Below are 24,979 nucleotides of genomic sequence, written 5' to 3' on the forward strand. Positions count from 1 at the left end.
GATTACAGCTGTAATCGCAGCAAAAGGTGGCGCTACAAAGTATTAACTTAAGGGGGCTGAATAATTTTGCTCGCCCAATTTTTCAGTTTTTGATTTGTTAAAAAAGTTTGAAATATCCAATAAATGTCGTTCCACTTCATGATTGTGTCCTACTTGTTGTTGATTCTTCACAAAAAAATACAGTTTTATATCTTTATGTTTGAAGCCTGAAATGTGGCAAAAGTTCGCAAAGTTCAAGGGGGCCGAATACTTTCGCAAGCCACTGTATATTTTGGAGGATGGTCTGGTGTCAAGAAGGGCAGCAAAGAAGCCACTTCTCTCCAGGAAAAACATCAGGGACAGACTAATATTCTGCAAAAGGTACAGGGATTGGACTGCTGATGACTAAAGTCATTTTCTCTGATGAATCCCCTTTCCGATTGTTTGGGGCATCCGGAAAAAAGCTTGTCTGGAGAAGACAAGGTGAGCGCTACCATCAGTCCTGTGTCATGCCAACAGTAAAGCATCCTGACACCATTCATGTGTGGGGTTGCTTCTCAGCCAAGGGAGTGGGCTCACTCACAATTTGCCTAAGACCACAGCCATGAATAAAGAATGGTACCAACACATCCTCTGAGAGAAACTTCTCCCAACCATCCAGTAACAGTTTGGTGACGAACAGTGCCTTTTCCAGCATGCTGGAGCACCTTGCCATAAGGCAAAAGTGATAACTAAGTGGCTCGGGAACAAAACATCAATATTTTGGGTACATGGCCAGGAAACTCCCCAGACCTTAATCCCATTGAGTATTTGTGGCTACCCTCAAGAGGCGGGTGGACAAACAAAACCCCACAAATTCTGACAAACTCCAAGCATTGATTATGCAAGAATGGGCTGCCATCAGTCAGGATGTGGCCCAGAAGTTAATTGACAGCATGCCAGGGCGGATTGCAGAGGTCTTGAAAAAGAAGGGTCAACATGGCAAATATTGACTCTGCATCCACTTCATGTAATTGTCAATAAAAGCCTTTGACACTTATGAAATGCTTGTAATTATACTTCAGTATTCCATAGTAACATCTGACAAAAATATCTAAAGACACCGTAGCAGCAAACTGTGGAAATTAATTTGGAAATTAACTGTGGAAATTAATATTTGTGTCATTCTCAAAACTTTTGGCCAAGACTGTACATAGGGCAGCAGTCTAAGTTCAGGGCAGGGTACTGAGTGGAGGTCGGCTAGTAACAGTGACTAAGTTCAGAGCAGGGTACGTGTGCGTCCCAAATTACACCCTATATGGAATTAGGCCTCCCAATTGGATATCATCAGGCCATGGCGTAAACACTTAGGTTAATGTTTCTGTCTACTATCCTCAGAGGAAACTTGAAGGGAGGGAGGGAGAGAGAGACAAGCTTTAAAAGAGGAGGGTGTTTCAGTTAAGTTAATCTGCCTTCCACATCTCTTTGTTTTCGCCAGTGAGACTGACTGACCGGCCGGCTGACCTACAGGATATTTTCCCCAAGCTAAGAGGCACATCCCCAGACCGCTGTGGGTGAGCTGTCAATGGGAAATTCTCTCTCTCACTCCCTCTTGCTCTCCCTCTCCCTCCCTCTCAGCCACAGGCCTCCAAGCAGTCCATCAGACAAACAAAGCCAGGATGATGAATCATATTGCTAGAGATGTTGGAGAAGAGAAACACCATGGCCATGTTGCACCGTATATCTATCCGACCTGGGTTCAAGTACTGTTTGAAATAATTAAAAATACTTTGGCTGTGAATAAGTTGATAACTTGCCTGTTGCAATGCAACCAATTGAAAAGTTTTGGTTCCAAATCAAATCAGATTTTTCACATGCTTCGTAAAACAACAGATGTAGACATACAGTGAAATGCTTACTAACCTGTCGTTTCCAACAATGCAGTGTTAAAGATTTAAAAAAAAATAATGACGAGGAAAGAATAAAGTGAATAATGAATGACGAGTAAAACTAACATAGGAAACCCCACCCACCTGACAAACCCCGCCCACCTGGCACTCCAGGCAGAGTGGAGCAAACACTACAAAGTATTTGAAAGATTTGAAATAGTATTTGAACCCAGGTCTAAATTGCCCTGTATATCTAGCTCTCTCTCCACTGCCCCTCAGTCTGTGTGCCTTTTCCACACAGACACCCACGTCAACTATCCTGGAAAAATCATTACCCCACCACCTCACACACACACTGCAAACATCATTACCCCAACACCCCACCAACCCCCACCACCTCACACACACTGCATGCAGATGGAGGATGAGAGAGAGAGAGAACAGGGCTGGGGGTCAAAACGCCTGAGGAGATTTTCATGACAATAACCTTCTGTAGAACTACTTCTATTCCTCCACCCTCCACCTAGATAACAGAAGGGCTGGGCTGGGGGATGGATGGGAAAATAAGCAAGATCAACCACACAGACAATATTATGTAGGGAAACAGTCATAACATAGGAACTACAACAGAGGCGAAAGAAGAAGAAGAAAAATAAGTAATTTCCTCTTTTTATAGCCCCAGGAACTTGGGAGCACTTGGGCTAAATGCTCTTTAAAAACAGCTTGAACACTCGAATGATGACGGTTCCTTCGCCAGGGCAGGGTATATTAATATGTTAGCAATATGCTATTTCTCACTTTTTTTTAAATGGCTTGCCTATGGAGTATTCAATTACAATGGTTGGTGGCTTCTCATTTGTCGTTTGGAAGATGGGCCTTTGGCCCACATAAATAAGCTCCTCTTGAGAACAGAGGAGAGTGGAGGTGTTGAATGGATTGGACAGGGCTGGAAGGAGCTCCCCGTATGGGGCAGATGGGCTATAGGCCTATAAAGTCAATGACAGAGGGAGGGAGGGAGGGAGGGAGGGAGGGAGGGAGGGAGGGAGGGAGGGAGGGAGGGAGGGGGAGGGAGGGAGGGAGGGAGGGAGGGAGGGAGGGAAAAGGAAGAGGTGGAGGCTGTCTATGATAAGCAAGGCTGTGTGATGCCAAGGAAAAGAGGAACATGGGAGAAATTGAAATTGTCTGTGGGGTATAATCCTAAAGCCTCTTCATCTGTATTAGCATTGCAGTTTGTTATATGAGGGAAGAACATTATTTTAAACTGTTAAAACCGTTTTACTTCTATGTTACCGTTTTCTTCATCTTGCTGCCCATATTTAGGGCTGAACAAAAATGCCCCAATTACTAGAAGCAATCTAAATTGAACTGCTATGAATCATCGTGGCTTAAGGAAACATCAGTCAGGGTGATTAATTCTGTCTCAATTAATCGTTCCATTTCTCTATCTATGATATGTCCATATGCGTCCCAAATTACACCCTATTCCCTATTTAGTTCACTACTTTTTTTTACGAGGGTCCATAGGGCTCTGGTACAAAGTAGTGCACTATATAGGGAATAGGCCCACACCAAAATTCCCACAATATAAATCCAAGGCTAACATTAGCCTAATTGCCCAATCCTTTTCCCTTTCCCTCCCTCGACTCCATTGTGTGGTTTATGTCGTCGGTATGCTCAAACGGCAAATCCAAATTATCTGATAATTTTATCGGCGAATGAATCCTCTGGCATATGGTCAATTTTTTCAGGTGGTAATGACTCCCTCATTGGAAAAGAATTAGCTGTGGCTATTAAATGGAGAGTAATGGTAATGCCCCGGATGGCTTCATGTCAGGTAGCTAGTCAGGAGAGAGAGAGGAGAGGAGTGGAGGAGGGGATAAGAAGTAAGGGGAGGAAGAGAGAAAGAAAGAGAGAAGGAGAAAGAGAGAGAAGGGAGGAGATGACTTAATTAGGCCTTTGCTGTTGCCAGGTTATCACACTACGTTTGCCAATCAAGTGGAGCAGGTAGCGCTGTCTGATGTGTGACTGTATGCACTCACACCTCCATCTCTCTATCCTCACCATCCACTGTCTAGCTTTATGTCAGTGGCCCCCAGCCGCAGACACAGAGGCAGTGTAAGAGAGACTGACAGTTCTCTGGTTCAGAGTGTGTGTGTGGGGGGCTAACAGCAGAACAGAGCAGAGTCAGACACTAACTACACTATGTCCCAAAAAGGGCAGTAATTACAGGAGAGAGAGAGAGAGAGAGCGAGAGCGAGAGCGAGAGAAAGAGAGAGAGAGAGAGAGAGAGGGAGAGATAGAGGGAGAGAGAGAGAGAGAGAGAGAGAGAGAGAGAGAGAGAGAGAGAGAGTCTGAGAGAGTGACTGTCTATGATAGGCCAGGCAGGGCTGTGTGATGCCATGGCTCAAACAAGTAGAAGCAGGATAGAGTTACAGCAGCACAATCTCACACACACACTTCTGTGCTGTCAAATCCTCCCATATCTTTCTAGTTTGACCAGCTTTTTTCAGCAACTGATATTGTTGAGTTTGGTTGTCCTATTGACAGGTTTGCTAGCAACAAACTACTTAGCTAGCCTAGTGTTTGAAATGCAATGCAATCTCCTCGTAATGAACAGTGTCCTGACGAGAAGGCAAACTGTTCTATGCCAGGCGAAATCGAGCATTACACAGCTCATTGTTATGGAAGTATCCAAATGAATGTCACTCAAAAACAGTTTAAACAAATGCAAATGCGGCTACATTGCTGTTACTTTTGGCTGCATAGATTGACCTGACTGTGATAGCCAGAGTTGGCTTCCTAGAAAAAAAGGTTGTATAAAATAAATATTGCAAATCGCTATATCCCCCAATTTTTCACATTTTTGTTTTTTCATCAGACATGATTGCTTATGGGTAACTTCAAGTATTTGTAAACTATTACTGTTCTCCGATTTTTTTATGCATAGATTTTAGATGTGTATGACATTTTTTTTGTTGCAAAATGCTACATATCCATTGTTTAACTGGAATGGAATGTTCCTGTCAGGTATAGTTGATTGTGATATGTTGTTGTCTCACCTAGCTATCTTTAAGATGAATGCACTTAATGTAAGTTGCTCTGGATAAGAGCATCTGCTAAATGACTAAAGTGTCAAATGTCAAATTTACCCCATATAACATCAAGCAAAATATCCCACTAACGTCAAATATGCACCACCATATTTTACCATAGAGACAAGCTACTTTCTCCCTATGATTCCATTTTCGACACTGACCATAGCACCGGTTCCAATCCAAGTGCCAATGCCGTTTATCAAACTCCAGGCGGTGCTATGGTCAGACGACATGAAAAAGTGTGTGTGTTTCATGGCTGAGGCAGTCCTGTTGCCTGTCACTCATCATGCACCATGCATGATCGCCAAGCAGCTCCATCCCTGACTGGCTCCCCACTGAAACGCACCACAGGAGGCCACGGTCTAACCATATGAGCAGTCACTCCTGTACACCCCACTCCATCAACAGTCTGACATAGAGGGGGCCAACTGCCCAAGAGGTGTCAAAACACTCAAAGAGGAACTCTTCTACTTCCTTTAAGGTCTTTAAAGCATAGGGTTGGAAAATTCCTAGGTTTTCAAGAAATCCGAGTTAGAGGATTCAGGAGAAAATAGGCAGGGAGTTAATCCTCCCACTGGGATTTCTGGTAAAGCTGGTAATTTTTGTGAAAGTTACCAGAATTTTGCAACCATAACAAGGGATGATGTTTACTGGAGCTGCTGTACAGTAGGGAAACTTCCTTCACTTGTTCCACAAAACATTGTAACAGCATTGTTTCACAAACACCATTGCACAGCTCTTCCAACACAAGCTAACGTTATAATTATCCACCGTCATTAAAATGTAATGACTGGTGGCGTGGGTAACATACCTTAACCAGTAGTGTTACAGTGGCTAGCTAACACCCACCCACCCGAAAATAAATAACATTTGCAAAATGTAGGCTGCATCATCCCAAATGGCACCTTATTCCTATAGCGTATTCATATTTCCTATGGGGTTGTGAACTGCAACCTTTGACCAGGCCCTATAGGGAATATGAATAAGCTGCCAATTTGCGACGCAACCAAATAGAATGATTCCTTTCCGCAATTACGAGAAGTAGGGGTGAAGTCAGCTAAAGCAATAAATACTGTGTCTGATGTTGAGATGGTATCCTCCACTTCCTCCTCTAGTCTGTGGACTGCATCTCCATCCAAACAAGGCCCTGTATGTTTAGTAGCTTTAGCAGTAGGGGGTAGTGGGGAAGACGGGGAACTAGGAGGCAGTCCAAAGCTCTCCCCCCATAGCTGCAGTGTATGTCTTCAGCTCCGCTGTTCACTGGAACCCCAAGTTAACCCCAAGCCTGGCTATCCCTGTTAGAGGGGGACTTCCAGACCTGGGTTCAAATGCTTTCAGCATTTGCTTTAGCCATCCTGGAATGTCAGGTGGGTGAGCTTTACACTTTTGGCACTATTCTATTGATTCTATTGCAACAGGCAATTACATCGTTTACAGGTGTATGACAGTAGAATTTAGCTCATGAAGCATTTTTAAGTTACAGTATATTCTTTGAGACTCAATGGCTAGATAGCATTCATTTAAACGTCTAATAATGCATGTACTAATTCCATGGACGGTGTACACCATTTTCCTTTCAACAAGGTGAGAGGACATGATATGTATTTATTTGACAGGGACAAGGGACATCAATTACAATGTCTGTGAATGTGCCAGATGTAAAGACATAATGCTCAAACTGCCGGACTTTTTCCATCTCTCTAGCTCAATAAGTCACTTTGAAAAACACCTTCCGCAACCACAGCCAGCCGTCAGTTCTTACCTTACTGGAATGTGTAGCATGGTTGGAATTGTTCCTGTACTGGGCAGCTTACAAACACACTCAAATGCTCTCTCACTAAACCAGAATAATGTGTTGTTGAACTGTGTAAACAGAATACATCAATCCAGTGGGAAGGCCTTTGAACAATGGCCCATTTCACTCACCGTCTCGTTGCCAAACAAGATGTCGACGTACGGCATGACCTTCATCATGGCCTCCTTGAAGAACTGGCTGATGAAGGGAGCTGAGAGGTTCAGGCTAAAGATCTTGTTGTTTTCAGAGGCGTGCTTCGCCACCTTCAGGATTGACTCTGGGGACACCGTCAGAAAGAAACCCTGAAAACAACACATGATATAACATCATGAAACAAGACAATATAGACTAGTATCATCATGTTTCTTCCCTGTATCTCTCTCTCTCTCACACACACACACACACACACACACACACACACACACACACACACACACACACACACACACACACACAAACACACACACACACACACACACACACACACACACACACACACACACACACACACACACACACACACACACACACACACACACACACACACACAACACCCTGCAAACAGATAATAATAATAATACAAATAATTATAAAATACACAAGCATTATGATAGTTTCTTCATTGTTATGATCTCCAAGTGCACTAGAAACAACCCGCATAGCTCCACATGTACAGTACGGGCAGGCATAACAGTCTGTGAGCTGATGGACAACATGAACCAAAATTTGCTCCCTGTCTGATCCAACTGCTCATTTGTGGCTTCTGGAGTCTGACAAGAGAATTACGGGGAACAATTTAATACACTGTAACAAGGTGAGGCATTGACATATCATGAGAAAGGCAGTGTAATGTGCGAAGCGTGGTTAGGCCTAAGCATTTATCTAAAATGGTTTCTTGGAACGTACACAGTTCAGACAAAGAAAATAGATAGCTGCGAAATCCAGCGTCTGGCGGTGGTCCAAGGCCGTGTTCTGAAGGAAGCAACATGCACATATCGGATGAACGGGAAAACAAAAGTCTGGTCTGGACTCTGGTTACTGGGAAAGAGGAGGTCTGCTCATTGTGTGAATGAATAGAAATCAGGTAAGACAACACCTCTGTGTTGCAGGTTGAAATCCGAAGCGAGACTCTCCTGCAAGTCACACAAAACCACTGGGTTGGTGCCCTTTACTTTGATGCTGATCTCTTTAACCATGTTTTTCAGCTACAAGCTTCTCTTCTAGACAACCACTGTGTCACAATAGGGGCAGGAGTAAGGATAAAAAAAAACACATTGTGTATGGTGATACGTTTAATCTAGCTGAAAAGCTTCCATTGTGGCTGAACAGTGCACCTCTCTCATTAAAGCAAGTATGACATTTGCAGCGAGCAAATAGAGGAGCGCCCTTCATGTTGTAAAGGAAAGAGACTAATACTGCTGAATGGAGGGTACCCGGTTAGTCAATCAAATGTAACAATGTATTACATGGTACTAAGTGGGGGAATATTTAATCTTGAAATTGTTTTTTTTGTGTGTTTTTTTTAAACTCTCTGCAGGAATTGTCATTACTTGATACATTGCTTTACACAGTGTGTCATCATGCGGATGTGGAAAATGTCTTTGGTTAGGAATGACTAGGACTGGGTTGGTGCCCTTGGGTTGCAATATCAGGGTAACACATCTGAGTAAAATTAAAGGTGTTTTGAATGGGAACTCATCATGAACATGTGTGTGTATATATATATATATATATGTGTGTCTGTGTGTGTGTTTAAAAAGATGGCCAATCATTGACCCTTACATTTCTCAATCTGAGTGTGCCAGCATGTCAGTGTCAGAGGAAACTGAGATTGCTTTCTGACACAAATGGCCTTTTTGTAGTTGTAGAGAAACTATGGGCCTGGTCAAAAGTAGTGCACTATATAGGGAACAGGGTTCCATTTGGTAAGCCTAATGTTAGCTGCTCTGATAAAAAGGGCCTTAAATAAAAAGAGTCTTCAGTTTTTGATTTATTTTACTTTTTTGGACAATAAACAAAAACATACCTAGATAAAACAATAAACATCTTAACGTATCCATACATTTCCACAAACATTCATGACATCACACTTGTTCAGACCCACGTTCCTACCGCATCCATATGACTTCAGATTGTGTTTTGTTGTTTCTGTCTGTAGACAGATTTTTTTCAATATTTCAATAAAATATTTAATGATTCTGTTCTCTTAATGCTGGAGTATCACTTGACTTCCAGTATTTAAGTAGGGGCTTCTTCAATATAAGTGACAAAAATAATATTGTCCAACCCATTGGGTATTTCACCACACCCTCATATGTCATGTCTTGAAAAATGCCAATAGACGGATTAAAAGTAAACTTACATTGTAAAACTTCTGACAGACAGCTTTCTAACTCTACCCATAACTTTTGGACTTTACAGCACTCCCAGAAGGCATGAATTATTGAGTGTTCATTTTACACTTAAGATATGACTCTGCTGTAGTGCTGTAGAATTTGTGATTTCTCTCTCTCCAATCCTTATAACATTATATCCAATCCTTATAACATTACCAATCTCTCCACTGGACCTGACAAATAGGCTATATGATGGACATTGATCACCTGATCATGAATTCCTTTGTTGGTCTTTCTCACAACTCATCTTTTTATTCTAAACGATGTCAGCTTTGATGCAAAAAAATATTTATATATACCAGTGAAAAGTTTGCACACACCTACACATTCAAGTTTTTAGTTTTATTATTGTCTACATTATAGAATAACAGTGCAGACATCAACACGATGAAATAACACATATGGAATCATATATTATCCAAAAGTGTTTAACAAATCAAAATATATTTTATATTTCAGGTTCTTCAAAGTGGCCACCCTTTGCCTTGATGACAGCTTTACACAGTTTTGGCATTCCCTCAACCAGCTTCATGTGGCAGTCACCTGGAATGCATTTCAATTAACAGGTGTGCCTTCTTAAATGTTAATCTATGGAATTTCTTTCCTTCTTATTGCTTTTGAGACAATCAGTGGTGTTTTGACAAGGCAGGGGTGGTACACAGAAGATAGCCCTATTTGTTAAAAGATCAAGTCCATATTATGCCAAGAACAGCTCAAAAAAGCAAAGAAAAATTAAAGTCCAACATTGCTTTAATACAGGCCCTTCAATCCACCAAATTTCAAGAACTTTGGAAACTTTCTTCAAGTGCAGTCACAAAAACCGCTATGATGAAACTGGCTCTCATGACCGCCATGGGAAAGGAAGAAACAGAGTTACCTCTGCTGCAGAGGATAAGTTCATTAGAGTTAACTGCACCTCATAAATTGCAGCCCAAATAAATGCTTCACAGAGTTTAAGTAACAAACACATCTCAACATCAACTGTTCAGAGGAGACTGTGTGAATGAGGCCTTCATGGTCGAATTGCTGCAAAGAAACCACTACTAAAGGACAACAATAAGAAGAAGAGACTTGCTTGGGCCAAGAAACATTAGACTGGTGGAAATCTGTCCTTTAGTCTGATGAATCCAAATGTGAGATTTTTGTTTCCAACTGCTGTGTCTTTGTGAGATGCAGAGTAGGTGAATGGAGGATCTCAGCATGTGTGTTTCCCACTGTGAAGCACGGAGGAGAAAGTGTGATAGTGTGGTGGTGCTTTACTGGTGACACTGTCAGTGATTTATTTAGAATACAAGACATACTTAACCAGCATGGATACCACAGCGATACACCATCCCATCTGGTTTGCGCTTAGTGGGACTAGCATTTGTTTTTCAATAGGACAATGACCCAAAACTCACCTCCAGGCTGCGTAAGGGCTATTTGACCAAAAAGGAGAGTGATGGAGTGCTGCATCAGATGACCTGGCCTCCACAATCACCTAACCTCAACCCAATTGAGATGGTTTGGGATGAGTTGGACTGCAGAGGAAGGAAAAGCAGCCAACAAGTGCTCAGCATATGTGGGAACTCCTTCAAGACTGTTGGAGAAGCATTCCTCATGAATATGGTTGAGAGAAAGCCAAGAGTGTGCAAAACTGTCATCAAGGCAAAGGGTGGCTACTTTGAAGAATCTAAAATATATTTGGATTTGTTTAACACTTGTTTGGGGAACTACAAGATTCCCTATGTGTTATTTCATAATTTTGATGTCTTCATTGTTATTCTACAATGTAGAAAATAGTTTTAAAAAATTAGAAGGTGTGTCCAAACTTTTGACTGGTACTGTATATACAGTGCATTTGGAAAGTATTCAGACCCCTTCACTCGTTCCAGATTTTATTATGTTACAGCCTTGTTCTAAAACAGATTAAATAAATAAAAATGAAATCTATCAACACACAATTCCCCAATAATTTACTAAGTGAAAACAGTTTTTTTGCAAATATATTTAAAATAAAAAACAGAAATACCTTATTTACTTAAGATTTCAGACACTTTGCCATGCGACTCGAAATTGAGCTCAGGTGCATCCTGTTTCCATTGATCAACCTTGAGACGCTTCTAGAACTTGATTGGAGTCCATCTGTGGTAAATTCAATTGATTGGATATGATTTGGAAAGGCACACACCTGTCTATATAAGATCCCACAGTTGACAATGCACGTCAGAGCAAAAACCAAGCCATGAGGTAGAATGAATTGCCGTAGAGCTCCGAGAAAGGAGTCGAAGCACACATCTGATTAGGGCACGAAAACATTTCAGCAGCATTGAAGGTCCCGAAGAATACAGTGGCCTACATCATTCTTAAATGGATGAAGTTTGGAACCACCAAGCCTCTTCCTAGAGCAGGCCGCCCGGCCAAACTGAACAATCGGGGGAGAAGGACCTTGTTCAGGGAGGTTACAAAGAACCCGATGGTCACTCTGACAGAGCTCCAGAGTTCCTCTATGGAGATGTGAGAACCTTCCAGAAGGACAACCATTTCTGCAGCACTCCACTAATCAACGCCTTTATGGTAGATTGGCCAGACGGAAGCCACTCCTTAGAAAAGGCACATGACAGCCCGCTTGGAGTTTGCCAAAAGGCACCTAAGGACTCTTAGACCATGAGAAACAAAATTGTCTGGTCTGATGAAACCAAGATTGAACTATTTGGCCTGAATGCCAAGTGTCACGTCTGGAGGAAACCAGGCATCGCTCATCACCTGGCCAATACCATCCCTACGGTAAAGCGCGGTAGTGGCAGCATCATGCTGTGGAGATGTTTTTCAGCGGCAGGGACCAGGAAACTAGTCAGGATCGAGGGAAAGATGAATGGAGCAAAGTACAGAAAGATCCTTGATGAAAATCTTCCACAGTGCGATTAGGACCTCAGATTGGGTCAAAGATTCACCTTCCAACAGGTCAGTGACCCTAAGCACACAGCCAACACAACGTAGGAGTGGCTTTGGGACAAGTCTCTCAGAAGGCTGAAGAAATTTGTCTTGCCACCTAAAACCCTCGCAAACTTTTACAGATGCACAATTGAGAGCATCTTGTCGGGCTGTATTACCGCCTGGAACGGCAACTGCCCTGCCCACAACCACAAGGCTCTCCAGAGGGTGGTAAGATCTGCACAACGCATCACTGGGGCAAACTACCTGCCCTCCAGGATACCTACAGAACCCGATGTCACAGGAAGGCCAAAAAGATCATCAAGGACAACAACCACCCGAGCCACTGCCTGTTCAACCCGCTACCATCCAGAAGGAGAGGTCCGTTCAGATGCATAAAAGCTGGGACCGAGAGACTGAAAAACAGTTTCTATCTCAAGGCCATCAGACTGTTAAACAGCCATCACTAACACGGAGAGGCTGTTGCCTACATACAGACTTGGCCACTTTAATAAATGGATCACTAGCCACTTTAATAATGTTTACATATATTGCATCACTCATCTCAAAAGTATATACTGTATTTTATACCATCTATTGCATCTTGCCTATGCCGCTCTGTCATTGCTCATCCATATATTTATGTGTATGTATTCTTATCCCATTCCTTTACTTAGATGTGTGTATTAGGTAGTTGTTATGGAATTGTTAGATTACATGTTAGATATTGCTGCACTGTCAGAACTAGAAGCACAAGCATTTCGCTACACTCACAATAACATCTGCTAACCATGTGTGTGTGACCAATAAAATTTGATTTGATATCCTTGAGTGGCCCGAACGAACATCTCTGGAGAGACCTGAAAACAGCTGTGCAGCGACGCTCCCTATCCAACCTGACAGAGCTTGAGATGATCTGCAGAGAAGAACAAGAGAAACTCCCCAAATACAGGTGTGCCAAGCTTGTAGCGTCATACCCAAGAAGACTCGAGGCTGTAATCGCTGCCAAAGGTGTTTTAAAAGTACTGAGAAAAGGGTCTGAATACTTATGTGTTAGTTTTTTATTTTGTATAAATGTTCTTGCATTGTCATTATGGGATATTGTCTGTAGATTGATTAAAAACAATTCAGAACATTTTAGAATAAGGCTGTAAAGTAACATGTGGAAAAGTCAAGGGGTCTGAATACTTTCCGAATGCACTGTGTGTGTGTATTTTATATATATAATATATATATAAACATATAAAATATATATAGAAATATATATATATATATCAATATATCGACCTTAGTTCCTTTTTTATGTCTTTGTGTTAGGTTGGTCAGGGCGTGAGTTGGGGTGGGATGTTTTTATATTTCTATGTGTTTGGCCTAGTATGGTTCTCAATCAGAGGCAGGTGTCGTTCGTTGTCTCTGATTGAGAATCATAATTAGGTAGCCTGTTTTCCCATTTTGGTTGTGGGTGTTTAATTTCAGTTTAGTGTCTGTTCACCTGGCAGAACTGTTTGGTTTTATCTTCGTTGTTATTTTGTGTAGTGTTCAGTTTGTTCAATTAAAATATGACGAACACTTACCACACTGCATTTTGGTCCTCCTCTCCTTCCACCAACAGGAATCGTTACAGAAACACCCACCAACCAAGGACCAAGTAGCGTGGTATCGAGCAGCAGAGTTCTCTGGACTCAAGGACATGGGAGGAGATTTTAGATGATAAGGGACCCTGGGCACAGGCTGGGGAATATCGCCACCCCAAGGAAGAACTAGAGGCAGCGAAAGCTGAGCGGTGGCGATATGAGGAGGTAGCACGGCAGCGCGACAGGCACGAGAGGCAGCCCCAAAAAATGTATTTGAGGGGGTCGCACACTGGGAGTGTGGCAGAGTCAGGGTGGAGACCTGAGCCCACTCCTCATGCTTACCGAAGGCAGCGTTTTACTGGTCAGGCACCGTGTTATGCGGTGGAGCGCACGGTGTCGCCAGTACGTGCTCATAGCCCAGAGCGCTATAGGCCAGCCCCCCGCAAGTGCCATGCGAGAGTGGGCATCCAGCCAGGGCGTATTGTGCCGGCTCAGCATGTCTGGTCTCTGGTACACCGTTTCGACCCAGGTTATCCTGCACCGGCTCTGCGTGCTGTGTCTTCGGGGCGCTGGGAGGGTGCAGTGCGTCCTATGCCTGCGCTCTGCCCGTGCCGGGTGAATGTGGGCATTGAGCCTAAGGGAGAGGTGCAAGTAGTATGCACCAGACCTCCAGTGCTCACCCACAGCTCGGTTCAACCTGTGCCTGCATTCTGGATGTTCCGGGCTAAAGTGGTCATCCAGCCTGGAGGAGTGGTGCCAAGGCTGCGCACCAGAGCTCCAGTGCTCCCCCAAAGCCCGGTCCATCCGGTGCCTCCTCCATGCCACAGGCCTCCTGTAGGTCTCCCCAGCCTGGTGGGTCCTGTGGCAGCCCCACGCACCAGGCTGTCTCTCCGTCTCCTCCCTCCAGATTTGTCCGTCTGTCCTGAGCTGCCAGAGCCGCCCGACTGTCTTGAGCTGCCAGATCCGCCCGTCTGTCCTGAGCTGCCAGAGCCGCCCGTCTGTCCTGAGCTGCCAGAGCCGCCCGTCTGTCCTGAGCTGCCGGAGCCTCCCGTCTGTCCTGAGCTGCCGGAGCCGCCCGTCTGTCCTGAGCTGCCGGAGCCTCCCGTCTGTCCTGAGCTGCCGGAGCCGCCCGTCTGTCCTGAGCTGCCGGAGTTGCCCTTAACTACGGCGCTGCCGGAGTCCCCCATCTATTTGGGGCCCTCTGCAAGGGTCCCCAGTCCGAGGTTGGCAGCGAGGGTCGCCGCTCCAAACGTGCAACTTAAGTGGACTATGGTGGAGTGGGGTCCACGTCCCGCGGCAGGGCCGCCACCGCGGACAGACGCCCACCCAGACCCTCCCCTATAGGTTCAGGTTTTGCGGCCGGAGTCCGCACCTTTGGGGGGGGGTACTGTCACGTTCTGACCTCCTCCTCTCCTTCCACCAACGAGAATTGTTACACACACACACATATATATTTCTTCCCTATTAAAACATTTAATGTTTCCATGTTCGATGTTACAGAAATGCCTTAGGCTGGCCTTTCATAAAATAATGCATGCAAGGTTCTCAGCTTTGTGACTCCACTCCAGTAGTGGTTTGTGGGTAAGGAAGAAGCAGAAGCTCAAGCTATGAGAAATTTCAATTCCAATCGTCAGCTTGACTGTTTTTACAGAGCAGAAACTGAAGATGGTAAGTCTTTAGCACAGTGCTGGAGTGGATCATGTGTCCACAACAACAGATCCAGTTTCCCCAGGTGTCAGAGAGAGCTTGTGAAGTAGAGGCGTATCACCTTTCCAGGTCACCGTGATCAAAGTGGCTCCGAGGTACACTTTGTACAATTTCCATCCAGCCAAAACATTTAATAAGGGCAGTTAGAGGTTCAGACATGTTGTTTGCTTGGCAAACAATAAGAAGAAGTGATGTTTGGCTTCTGTCAAGCTGTAATTTGAGGGAGAAATTGGAAAGCGACACGTACATTTTTCACTGTTTACCCGAAAGAGGAATGACTTCCACTTCTTGGCTCGCACAATGAAAAATGTCCTAAGTGGCAGTACTGAAATGAAATCTTCTGGTAATATGACCACAGTAAGTCTTACTATGCAGTTAGAACAGTTACTTTAACACACACACACACACACACACACACACACGCACGCACGCACGCACGCACACACACACACACACACACCACATGCGTGTGCATGCATGCACGCACACCTTCCCTACCCTCGTATCAGAGTTCCCCACTAGGCTCCGGTAGTTTAACATCAGAAAATCTGGGTGTGACGATTGGGAATGATGTCACTAAAGCTTAAAATAAAATAAAACGTATAAAAGGGTACAAATGCTTCACATTCTATACAAAGATCTATCAAAATGCCCCATCATGGCTAGTAGTGACTATAGTATATATTTATACAGTACCAGTCAAAACTTTGGACACACCTACTCATTCAAGAGTTTTTCTTTATTTTCAGTACTTTCAACATTGTAGAATAATAGTGAAGACTTCAAAACTATGAAAAAACACATATGGAATCAAGTAGTAACCAAGATATTTTATTTTATATTTGAGATTCTTCAAAGTAGCCACCTGTAACGATCGTTGTAGGTGGAAGAAGGTGAGGACCAAGGTGCAGCGTGGTATGTGTCCATATTTATTTAATGAACACAGAAATAACCAAAATAACAAAGAGAACAACCGAAACAGTTCTGGCTGGTGCAGACACACAACAGAAAACAATCACCCACATCTCAAAATAGGAAAACAGGCTACCTAAGTATGGTTCTCAATCAGAGACAACGATTGCCAGCTGCCTCTGATTAGGAACCATACCAGGCCAAACACATAGAGATATAAAACATAGAACACAAAACATAGAATGCCCACCCCAACTCACGCCCTGAACAAACTAGAATAGAGACATAAAAAAAGGAACTAAGGTCAGGACGTGACTCCACCCTTTGCCTTGATGACAGCTTTGAACACTCTTGACACTCTTGGCATTCTCTAAACCAGCTTCATGAGTCACCTGGAATGCATTTCAATAAAAGTTAATTTGTGGAATTTCTTTCCTTTTTAATGCTTTTAAGCCAATCAGTTGTGTTGTAACAAGGTAGGGGTGGTATACAGAAGATGGTATTTTATCAAATAGGCTTAAGTCCATATAATGGAAAGAATGGCTCAAACAAGCAAAGGGAAAGGACAATCCATCATTCCTTTAAGATGTGAAGGTCAGTCAATCTGAAAAATATCAACAACTTTGAAAGTTCCTTCAAGTGCAGTCGCAAAAACCATCAAGCACTATGATGAAACTGGCTCTCATGAGGACAGCCACAGGAAAGGAAGACCCAGAGTTACCTCTGCTGCAGAGGATATGTTCATTAGAGTTAACTGCACCTCAGTAAATTGCAGCCCAAATAAATGCTTCACAGAGTTTGAGTAACAGACACACCTCAGCAACAATTGTTCAGAGGAGACTGCGTGAATCAGGCCTTCATGGTCGAATTGGTGCGAAGAAACCACTACCGAAGGACACCAATAATAAGAAGAGACTTGCTTTGGCCAAGAAACACGAGCAATGGACATTAGACTGGTGGAAATCTGTCCTTTGGTCTGATAAGTCTAAATGTTCCAACCGCTGTGTCTTTGTGAGATGCAGAGTATGTGATGATCTTTGCATGTGTGGTTCCCATCGGGAATCAAGGAGGAGGAGGTGTGATGGTGTGGGGGTGCTTTGCTGGTGACACTTTCAGTGATTTATCTAGAATTCAAGGCACATTTAACCAGCATGGCTACCACAGCATTCTGCAGCGATATGCCATCCCATCTGGTTTGCGCTTAATGGGACTATAATTTGTTTTTCAACAGGACAATGACCCAACACACCTCCAGGCTGTGTAAGGGCTATTTGACCAAGAAGAGTGATGGAGTTTTTTGGTTACTACATGATTCCATATGTGTTATTTCATAGTTTTGATGACTTCACTATTATTCTACAATGTATAAAATAGTAAAAGTAAAGAAAAACCCATGAATGAGTAGGTGTCCTTTTAATGCATACATTTTTTGTATGTGTATTGTGATCCCTGCGGGAGTTGAACCCACAACCTTGCAGTTTCAAGCCTAGTACTGTACAGTGTTTTAAATCAAAAGGTACAGAAAGGCTGCAGCCCTGCTGCCAAGCTCTCTTGTCGTTACCACAGACAGACTGTGTGTGTGTGCCCCCCTATCATCATGCTCTCTGGTGCTGAGAGTTCATTACACAGAATTAGATGTCACACTGATCAGTATGTGTGAAGCTGCCGTGTGTGTGTGTGTTTGTGTGTGTTTGTGTGTGTGTGTGTGTGTGTGTGTGTAAGATTCCACACACTGTTCTTCTGTTCCGTTATGTGTGGAGTGCTGTGGCAACGTGGATCAATATGAGAGGTTGGGAGCATCGTTAACTCTGTGTGACTCCTCTATCTCCATCCAACAAGATCTCACACTTTTACCAATTTGACTTCGGATACCGACGTTTGTCCATGTTTGTCCCAAACATTACATTTAGACATTTTGACGGATATGTTTGGGATGGGGTTACAACAGAAAGATTTTTGACTGTTAAGTTTAGGAGTTCATTCTGAAGATAAGATTCTTGAGATAAGGGTTGAGGTTTGGGATAGGGTTACAACAGAAATTACAACCGTGTACTGTACCTTTACACAGCCCATCTGTAAATAGCACACCCCACTACCTCATCCCCATATTGTTATTTTTTTCTTCTTCTCTTTTGCACCCTAGTATCTCTACTTGCACATAATCATCTGCACATCTATCACTCTAGTGTTTATGCTAAAACGTAACTATTTTTCCACTATGGCCTATGTATTGCCTTACCTCCCTAATCTTACTACATTTGCACTCAGATTTTTCTATTGTGTTATTGACTGTACATTTGTTTATCCCATGTGCAACTCTGTGTTGTTGTTTTTGTCGCATTGCTTTGCTTTATCTTGGCCAGGTCGCAGTTGTAAATGAGAACTTGTTCTCAACTGGCCTACCTGGTTAAATAAAGGTGAAAAAAATACATACAGTGGGGCAAAAAAGTATTTAGTCAACCACCAATTGTGCAAGTTCTCCCACTTAAAAATATGAGAGAGGCCTGCAATTTTCATCATAGGTACACTTCAACTATGACAGACAAAATGAGAGAAAAAATCCAGAAAATCACATTGTGGATTTTTAATGAATTTATTTGCAAATTATGGTGGAAAATAAGTATTTGGTCACCTACAAACAAGCAAGATTTCTGGCTCTCACAGAACTGTAACTTCTTCTTTAAGAGGCTCCTCTGTCCTCCACTCGTTACCTGTATTAATGGCACCTGTTTGAACTTGTTATCAGTATAAAAGACACCTGTCCACAACCTCAAACAGCCACACTCCAAACTCCACTATGGCCAAGACCAAAGAGCTGTCAAAGGACACCAGAAACAAAATTGTAGACCTGCACCCGGCTGGGAAGACTGATTCTGCAATAGGTAAGCAGCTTGGTTTGAAGAAATCAACTGTGGGAGCAATTATTAGGAAATGGAAGACATAAAAGACCACTGATAATCTCCCTCGATCTGGGGCTCCACGCAAGATCTCACCACCTGGGGTCAAAATAATTACAAGAACGGTGAGCAAAAATCCCAGAACCACACGGGGGGACCTAGTGAATGACCTGCAGAGAGCTGGGACCAAAGTAACAACGCCTACCATCAGTAACCCACTACTCCGCCAAAGACTCAAATCCTGCAGTGCCAGACGTGTCCCCCTGCTTAAGCCAGTACATGTCCAGGCCCGTCTGAAGTTTACTAGAGAGCATTTGGATGATCCAGAAGAAGATTGGGAGAATATCATATGGTCAGATGAAACCAAAATAGAACTTTTTAGTAAAAACTCAACTCGTCGTGTTTGGAGGACAAAGAAGCTGAGTTGCATCCAAAGAACACCATACCTACTGTGAAGCATGGGGGTGGAAACATCATGCTTTGGGGCTGTTTTTCTGCAAAGGGACCAGGACGACTGATCCGTGTAAAGGAAAGAATGAATGGGGCCATGTATCGTGAGATTTTGAGTGAAAACCTCCTTCCATCAGCAAGGGCATTGAAGATGAAACGTGGCTGGGTCTTTCAGCATGACAATGATCCCAAACACACCACCCAGGCAACGAAGGAGTGGCTTCGTAAGAAGCATTTCAAGGTCCTGGAGTGGCCGAGCCAGTCTCCAGATCTCAACCCCATAGAAAATCTTTGGAGGGAGTTGAAAGTCTGTGTTGCCCAGCAACAGCCCCAAAACATCACTGATCTAGAGGAAATCTGCATGGAGGAATGGGCCAAAATACCAGCAACAGTGTGTGAAAACCTTGTGAAGACTTACAGAAAACATTTGACCTCTGTCATTGCCAACAAAGGCTATATAACAAAGTATTGAGATAAACTTTTGTTTTTGACTAAATACTTATTTTCCACTATAATTTGCAAATAAATTCATTAAAAATTCTACAATGTGATTTTCTGGATTTTTTTTCTCATTTTGTCTGTCATAGTTGAAGTGTACCTACGATGAAAATTACAGGCCTCTCTCATCTTTTTAAGTGGGAGAACTTGCACAATTGATGGCTGACTAAATACTTTTTTGCCCCACTGTTTATACATATTTTTTAAACATTAATAAAATAACAATGAGTGCCTAGCACTGGGATTGAACATGCAACCTTATGTCACGTATGTTGTTATATGAATCAGACCAAAATGCAGCGTGGTATGGTTCCATCCTCTTTATTTGGAAATGAAACACACAGAAAACAATAAAGCGCAAAACGAAACATGAAGCTAATGTAGTGCTCACAAGCAACTATACATAAACAATATCCCATAACCCACAGCTGGAAAAATGCAATTTAAGTATGATCCACAATTAGAGTCAACGATTACCAGCTGCCTCTAATTGGAAATCATACACAAACTCCAAAATAGAAAATAAACCTAGAACCTCACATAGAAATAATAAACTAGACTAAAACCCCTAGTCACGCCCTGACCTACTCTACCATAGAAAATACAGGCTTTCTATGGTCAGGACGTGACACCTTAGGAGCCGGAGCTAACGGTTTATGTGATGGTAATAGCGATCTACTTGATGAGGGTGGGGAAATGCAGCCGGTTTATTTGTCCCCCCACTTTGGTTCTGAAATCACCAACACCCACTAATGAACTTGTCATTTTTGCAGATTATGTTTTTGAGCTGCTAATGTATCAATATTTATTGTTTACAAATTAGCTATGACATAGCTAATGAATATACATTGAGTGTAAAAAACATTAAGAACACCTTCCTAATATTGAGTTGCACCCTCCAACCATTCTTGATGTACATGATACATGGGAAACTATTGAGCTTGAAAATCCTAGCATGGTTGCAGTTACTGACACAAATCGGTGCGCCTGGCACCTACAACCATAGCCCGTTCAAAGGCACTTCAATCTTTTGTCTTGCCCATTCACCTTCTGAATGGCACAATCCATGTCTCAACTGGATCAAGGCTTAAAAATCCTTCCTCAACCTGTCTCCTCCCCTTAATCTACACTGATCAAAGTGGATTTAACAAGTGACATCAATAAGGGCAACCATGGCTTTCACCTGGAGTCACCTGGTAAGTCAATGTCATGGAAAAAGCAGTAGTTCATCATCTCAGAATCAAATGGTTTTGACGGTTTGGAAGTTTTTACGGAGTGATCCTTTCTTCTCCTCTCACTTTGGCCATGCAGTGCGCCTGGCAAAAATGATTTTCTGACCGATTCATGCTACATTTGGATCGGTTTGAGGTCCCCCGACTGATGCACTTGTATCTTAAACATTTGTATCGGGAACCGATGCGTATTGGTGAATCATTACATCCCTACACACACACTCCTTCACACATGAAGAGTAGAGAGTGAGTTGCACAGAAGAGGAGAGAGACAAGAGAGTAAAGTCTTGAGTGGATGAAAACCTCAAGATGAATGCTTTGATGACTACTCTGTATTGCTCAGCAATCAAACCAATCAAAGCAATCAAACCATACTGATCAAATCTCTCTCTTTATCTCGCTCTCTCTCCATCTCTCTCTCTCCTCTTCCCATCTCTCTCTTAAGAATCATGTTCTGAAAGACCTTATCAGATATTTAGGAATCCATCCACTTCTGAGAGACAGAGATGGAAAGAGAGAGAATGTGATAGAAAGAGAGAGAACGTGAAAGAGAGAGAGATCAGTAGGGAGTAAGGCCAACAGTACTGGAACCTAAACCAAGGGCAGCCCGTGCTTGTAAAGGCCCCGCGGAGATGAAGAGGGGTATCAAATCAGTCATGCTGAGTCCTCCAGAGAAACATAAATAAGACACAAACAGGATTTAACAACTGGAAAATAAATCAACTGACTGCTTTAGTATTTATTTCTTCAACAAAATACTTTATTCCTGGACAAAAAAAGGTGAGTCCATTTTGAGTGATATTTGTAATGATATACATACAGCATGTATAGGTCTAGACCAAGATCTTCTATTCCATTTGAAGGGTCCTTATAAAATATGGAGATGTACTGTGGCTGGAACGAAGGTTGTGGAAGTGATGCCCTACACTACCATTACACTGTCACAGCCTGGCTAGAACAAGGGGCATTGGGGCTTACTGGGGAACACACACACACACACAATGGAACACTGCGGGGGGGGGGGGCAATGAATGTGTCACAGTACAGGCCTGCAATTTGTACAGCAATGGGAGAACATAATTGCATTAACCTCTAGTGCCTCTACTGCTTTAAAAAGAAAAAAATATTAACTACCAACTACTTAAATAAAAAACCCTATCCTAAAGCCAAGAGGGTCAAATGGAGCTGGCATCCAAACACTGAGGAGCTAGGATAATCAGGGTGGTTCTTACTTATCAATCTTCCTAATAACATTGTGAGATGGGCGTCAGGGGATCTCTGGTTTGGTGCTCTCTCTCGCTCTCCTCCCAAGCTCCAGAGTTGAGTCAAAAATGTGTTGGCCAGAGTTAGAGGGCAGGCTGAGAGAGGAGAGGGAATGCCAAGGAATGTACTTAAGATCTAAAACAGACAATATTTAAAGCCAAGAGCATTCAAACGCCAATACTAATCCTCAAAATAATTCGCAAACTGACTCTCCCTTACACGTACCATATGTTACCCATGGTAAAAGGCTAAAAACGCATTCCAGGAAAAAAAGTACTGCTTTCCAGCCTTTCCTCCCTCCTAAATCTTTGTTATTTGTTAATGAAAAAAGGACACAACAGAGACTACACATTTATTTTCATGCTAGAGCCTAAAACATCAAACTGTTGGGTTCGCAGGGAGCTCTCTCTCGCTCTCTCTCGCTCTCTCTGAGGAAGAGGATGAACGGGTGGAGGAGAAGGAGGATGGAAAATGGAATAACAGTCTGCGGAACACACCTATATGGAAACAGATGTTGAGACTTTTTTCCCTGCTGAATTGGCTGGAAAATACATGAATATATGGGTCAGATGTATAAAGCAGTGCAGTGGGTTCAGTGCTGGTGTGTCTCCAGTTACAACCAAAGGGCCTAGTAGTAAGTAATCACACGACACTCTGTCCCAAATGGCACCCTAGTCTCTATATAGTGCACTATATAGAGCATTACTTTGACTAGGGCCCATGTAGGAAAAAGGGTGCCATTTGGGACTCAGAAACAGGTTGACTATGCACAGAAGAGAAGGAGAGAAACAAATCTATCCTCCAGACATTCCTCGACAGTGTCGCACAGAACTGAACATTTCCAAACTTGCCACTCCATGGAAGTAAATTAATTACGGACACTTATCTTAAACACTCTAATAGATGGTATATCTGAGGAGAAAGACATACATATTTGACCAGGTCAAAAGTAGTGCACTACATAGGTAATAGGGTGCTATTTGGAACTCAAAATCAGTGTACAAGATCGAGAGAGACAGAGAGAGAGAGAGAGAGAAAGAGAGAGAGAGAGAAAGAGAGAGGGAGGGAGAGAGGGGGGGAGAGAGAAAGGGGTGGAGAGAGATAGAGAGAAGGGGGAGAGAGAGAGAGAGAGAGGGGGGGAGAGAGAGAGAGAGAGAGGGCTCAGACTAACACACCAGATCGGTAAATGACAGGTCATTACTGAGGCCATTGGATCATTTTTGGTTTTGGTTGAGCGGCGAAAATAACAAAGTTCTGATTGCTGAAAAGACAATGAGGGGCAGGGAGGGGTGCAGGGGTTGGCCCTAGCTGCACAGAATTGATTTGATACGTATTTCCCTTACAAAGTCAGACGCTTAAGAGTAGAGAGCAAGAGAGTGAACGAGTGGGAAGAGAGAAAGAAAGCGAGGAGAGAAAGAAAGAATGAGAGTAGGAGAGTGTGCAAGAGAGGAGAGAGGGTGAAATAGAGAGTGAGAGGAGAGAAGAGAGAGGGACAGAGAGAGAGTGGGAGAAAGAGAGCGCGAGAGAGAGGGAGAAAGAGAGAGGGAACAAGAAAGAGCGAGAAATTTGTTTTTAAAAAGAGACCCTCTCTCTTCCAGAAACAATCCGTCTGCCATATTCCATGTAAACAGTAGGAGAAACAAAGTGTGCCCTTACACCATGTTGTGTGAAGCCTGTCAAATTCCATAATGCTGTATGGGGCTCCAGTGCTATACCCACTGATCCTGTTCAGAGTTAGAACACAATACAGCACAGGCCTGCTGCTTGAACAAGTCAGGCTAATAACATATTCTGACTGTACTGTGTGTGCTCTATGTGTGTGTGTGTGTGTGTGTGTGTGTGTGTGTGTGTGTGTGTGTGTGTGTGTGTGACCGTGTCAGCCTATAAAACAGATGTGTACATCCCATCCGATCACATAGCAAACAGCAATATAATGAAAACACGAACAGCTTCTCACTCTGCTTAATCACCAAATTATACTTTGAGATGAGGAGAGGGGCTGGGATGTTACAGGGATTAGATTTTGAGATCTGGAGAGGGGCTGGGATGTTACAGGGATTCGATTTTGAGATCTGGAGAGGAGCTGTGATGTTACAGGGATTAAACTTTAAAATGCAGAGGGGCTGGGATGTTATTGGGATTAGATTTTGAGATCTGGAGAGGAGCTGGGATGTTACAGGGATTAGATTTTGAGATCTGGAGAGGGGCTGGGATGTTATTGGGATTATATTTTGAGATCTGGAGAGGAGCTGTGATGTTACAGGGATTAGACTTTGAGATGAGGAGAGGAGCTGTGATGTTACAGGGATTAGATTTTGAGATCTGGAGAGGGGCTGGGATGTTATTGGGATTATATTTTGAGATCTGGAGAGGAGCTGTGATGTTACAGGGATTAGATTT

The 24,979-nt window shown here is 43.1% G+C and overlaps 1 protein-coding gene across 2 annotated transcripts in view; it reads right to left on the reverse strand.

The window, feature by feature from the left end:
* Positions 1–24,979, reverse strand: part of LOC135512056 (adenosine kinase-like) — a 296,146-nt gene that overhangs the window by 87,869 nt on the left and 183,298 nt on the right. For both annotated transcript variants that reach the window (XM_064933668.1, XM_064933669.1), the window contains exon 7: positions 6,869–7,039. In XM_064933668.1, coding sequence (XP_064789740.1) covers positions 6,869–7,039 — 171 coding nt within the window. The remainder of the gene's footprint in view (positions 1–6,868; positions 7,040–24,979) is intronic.

Source organism: Oncorhynchus masou, chromosome 24, assembly GCF_036934945.1.
Source record: "Oncorhynchus masou masou isolate Uvic2021 chromosome 24, UVic_Omas_1.1, whole genome shotgun sequence".
In the NCBI taxonomy this organism is placed as follows: domain Eukaryota; kingdom Metazoa; phylum Chordata; class Actinopteri; order Salmoniformes; family Salmonidae; genus Oncorhynchus; species Oncorhynchus masou.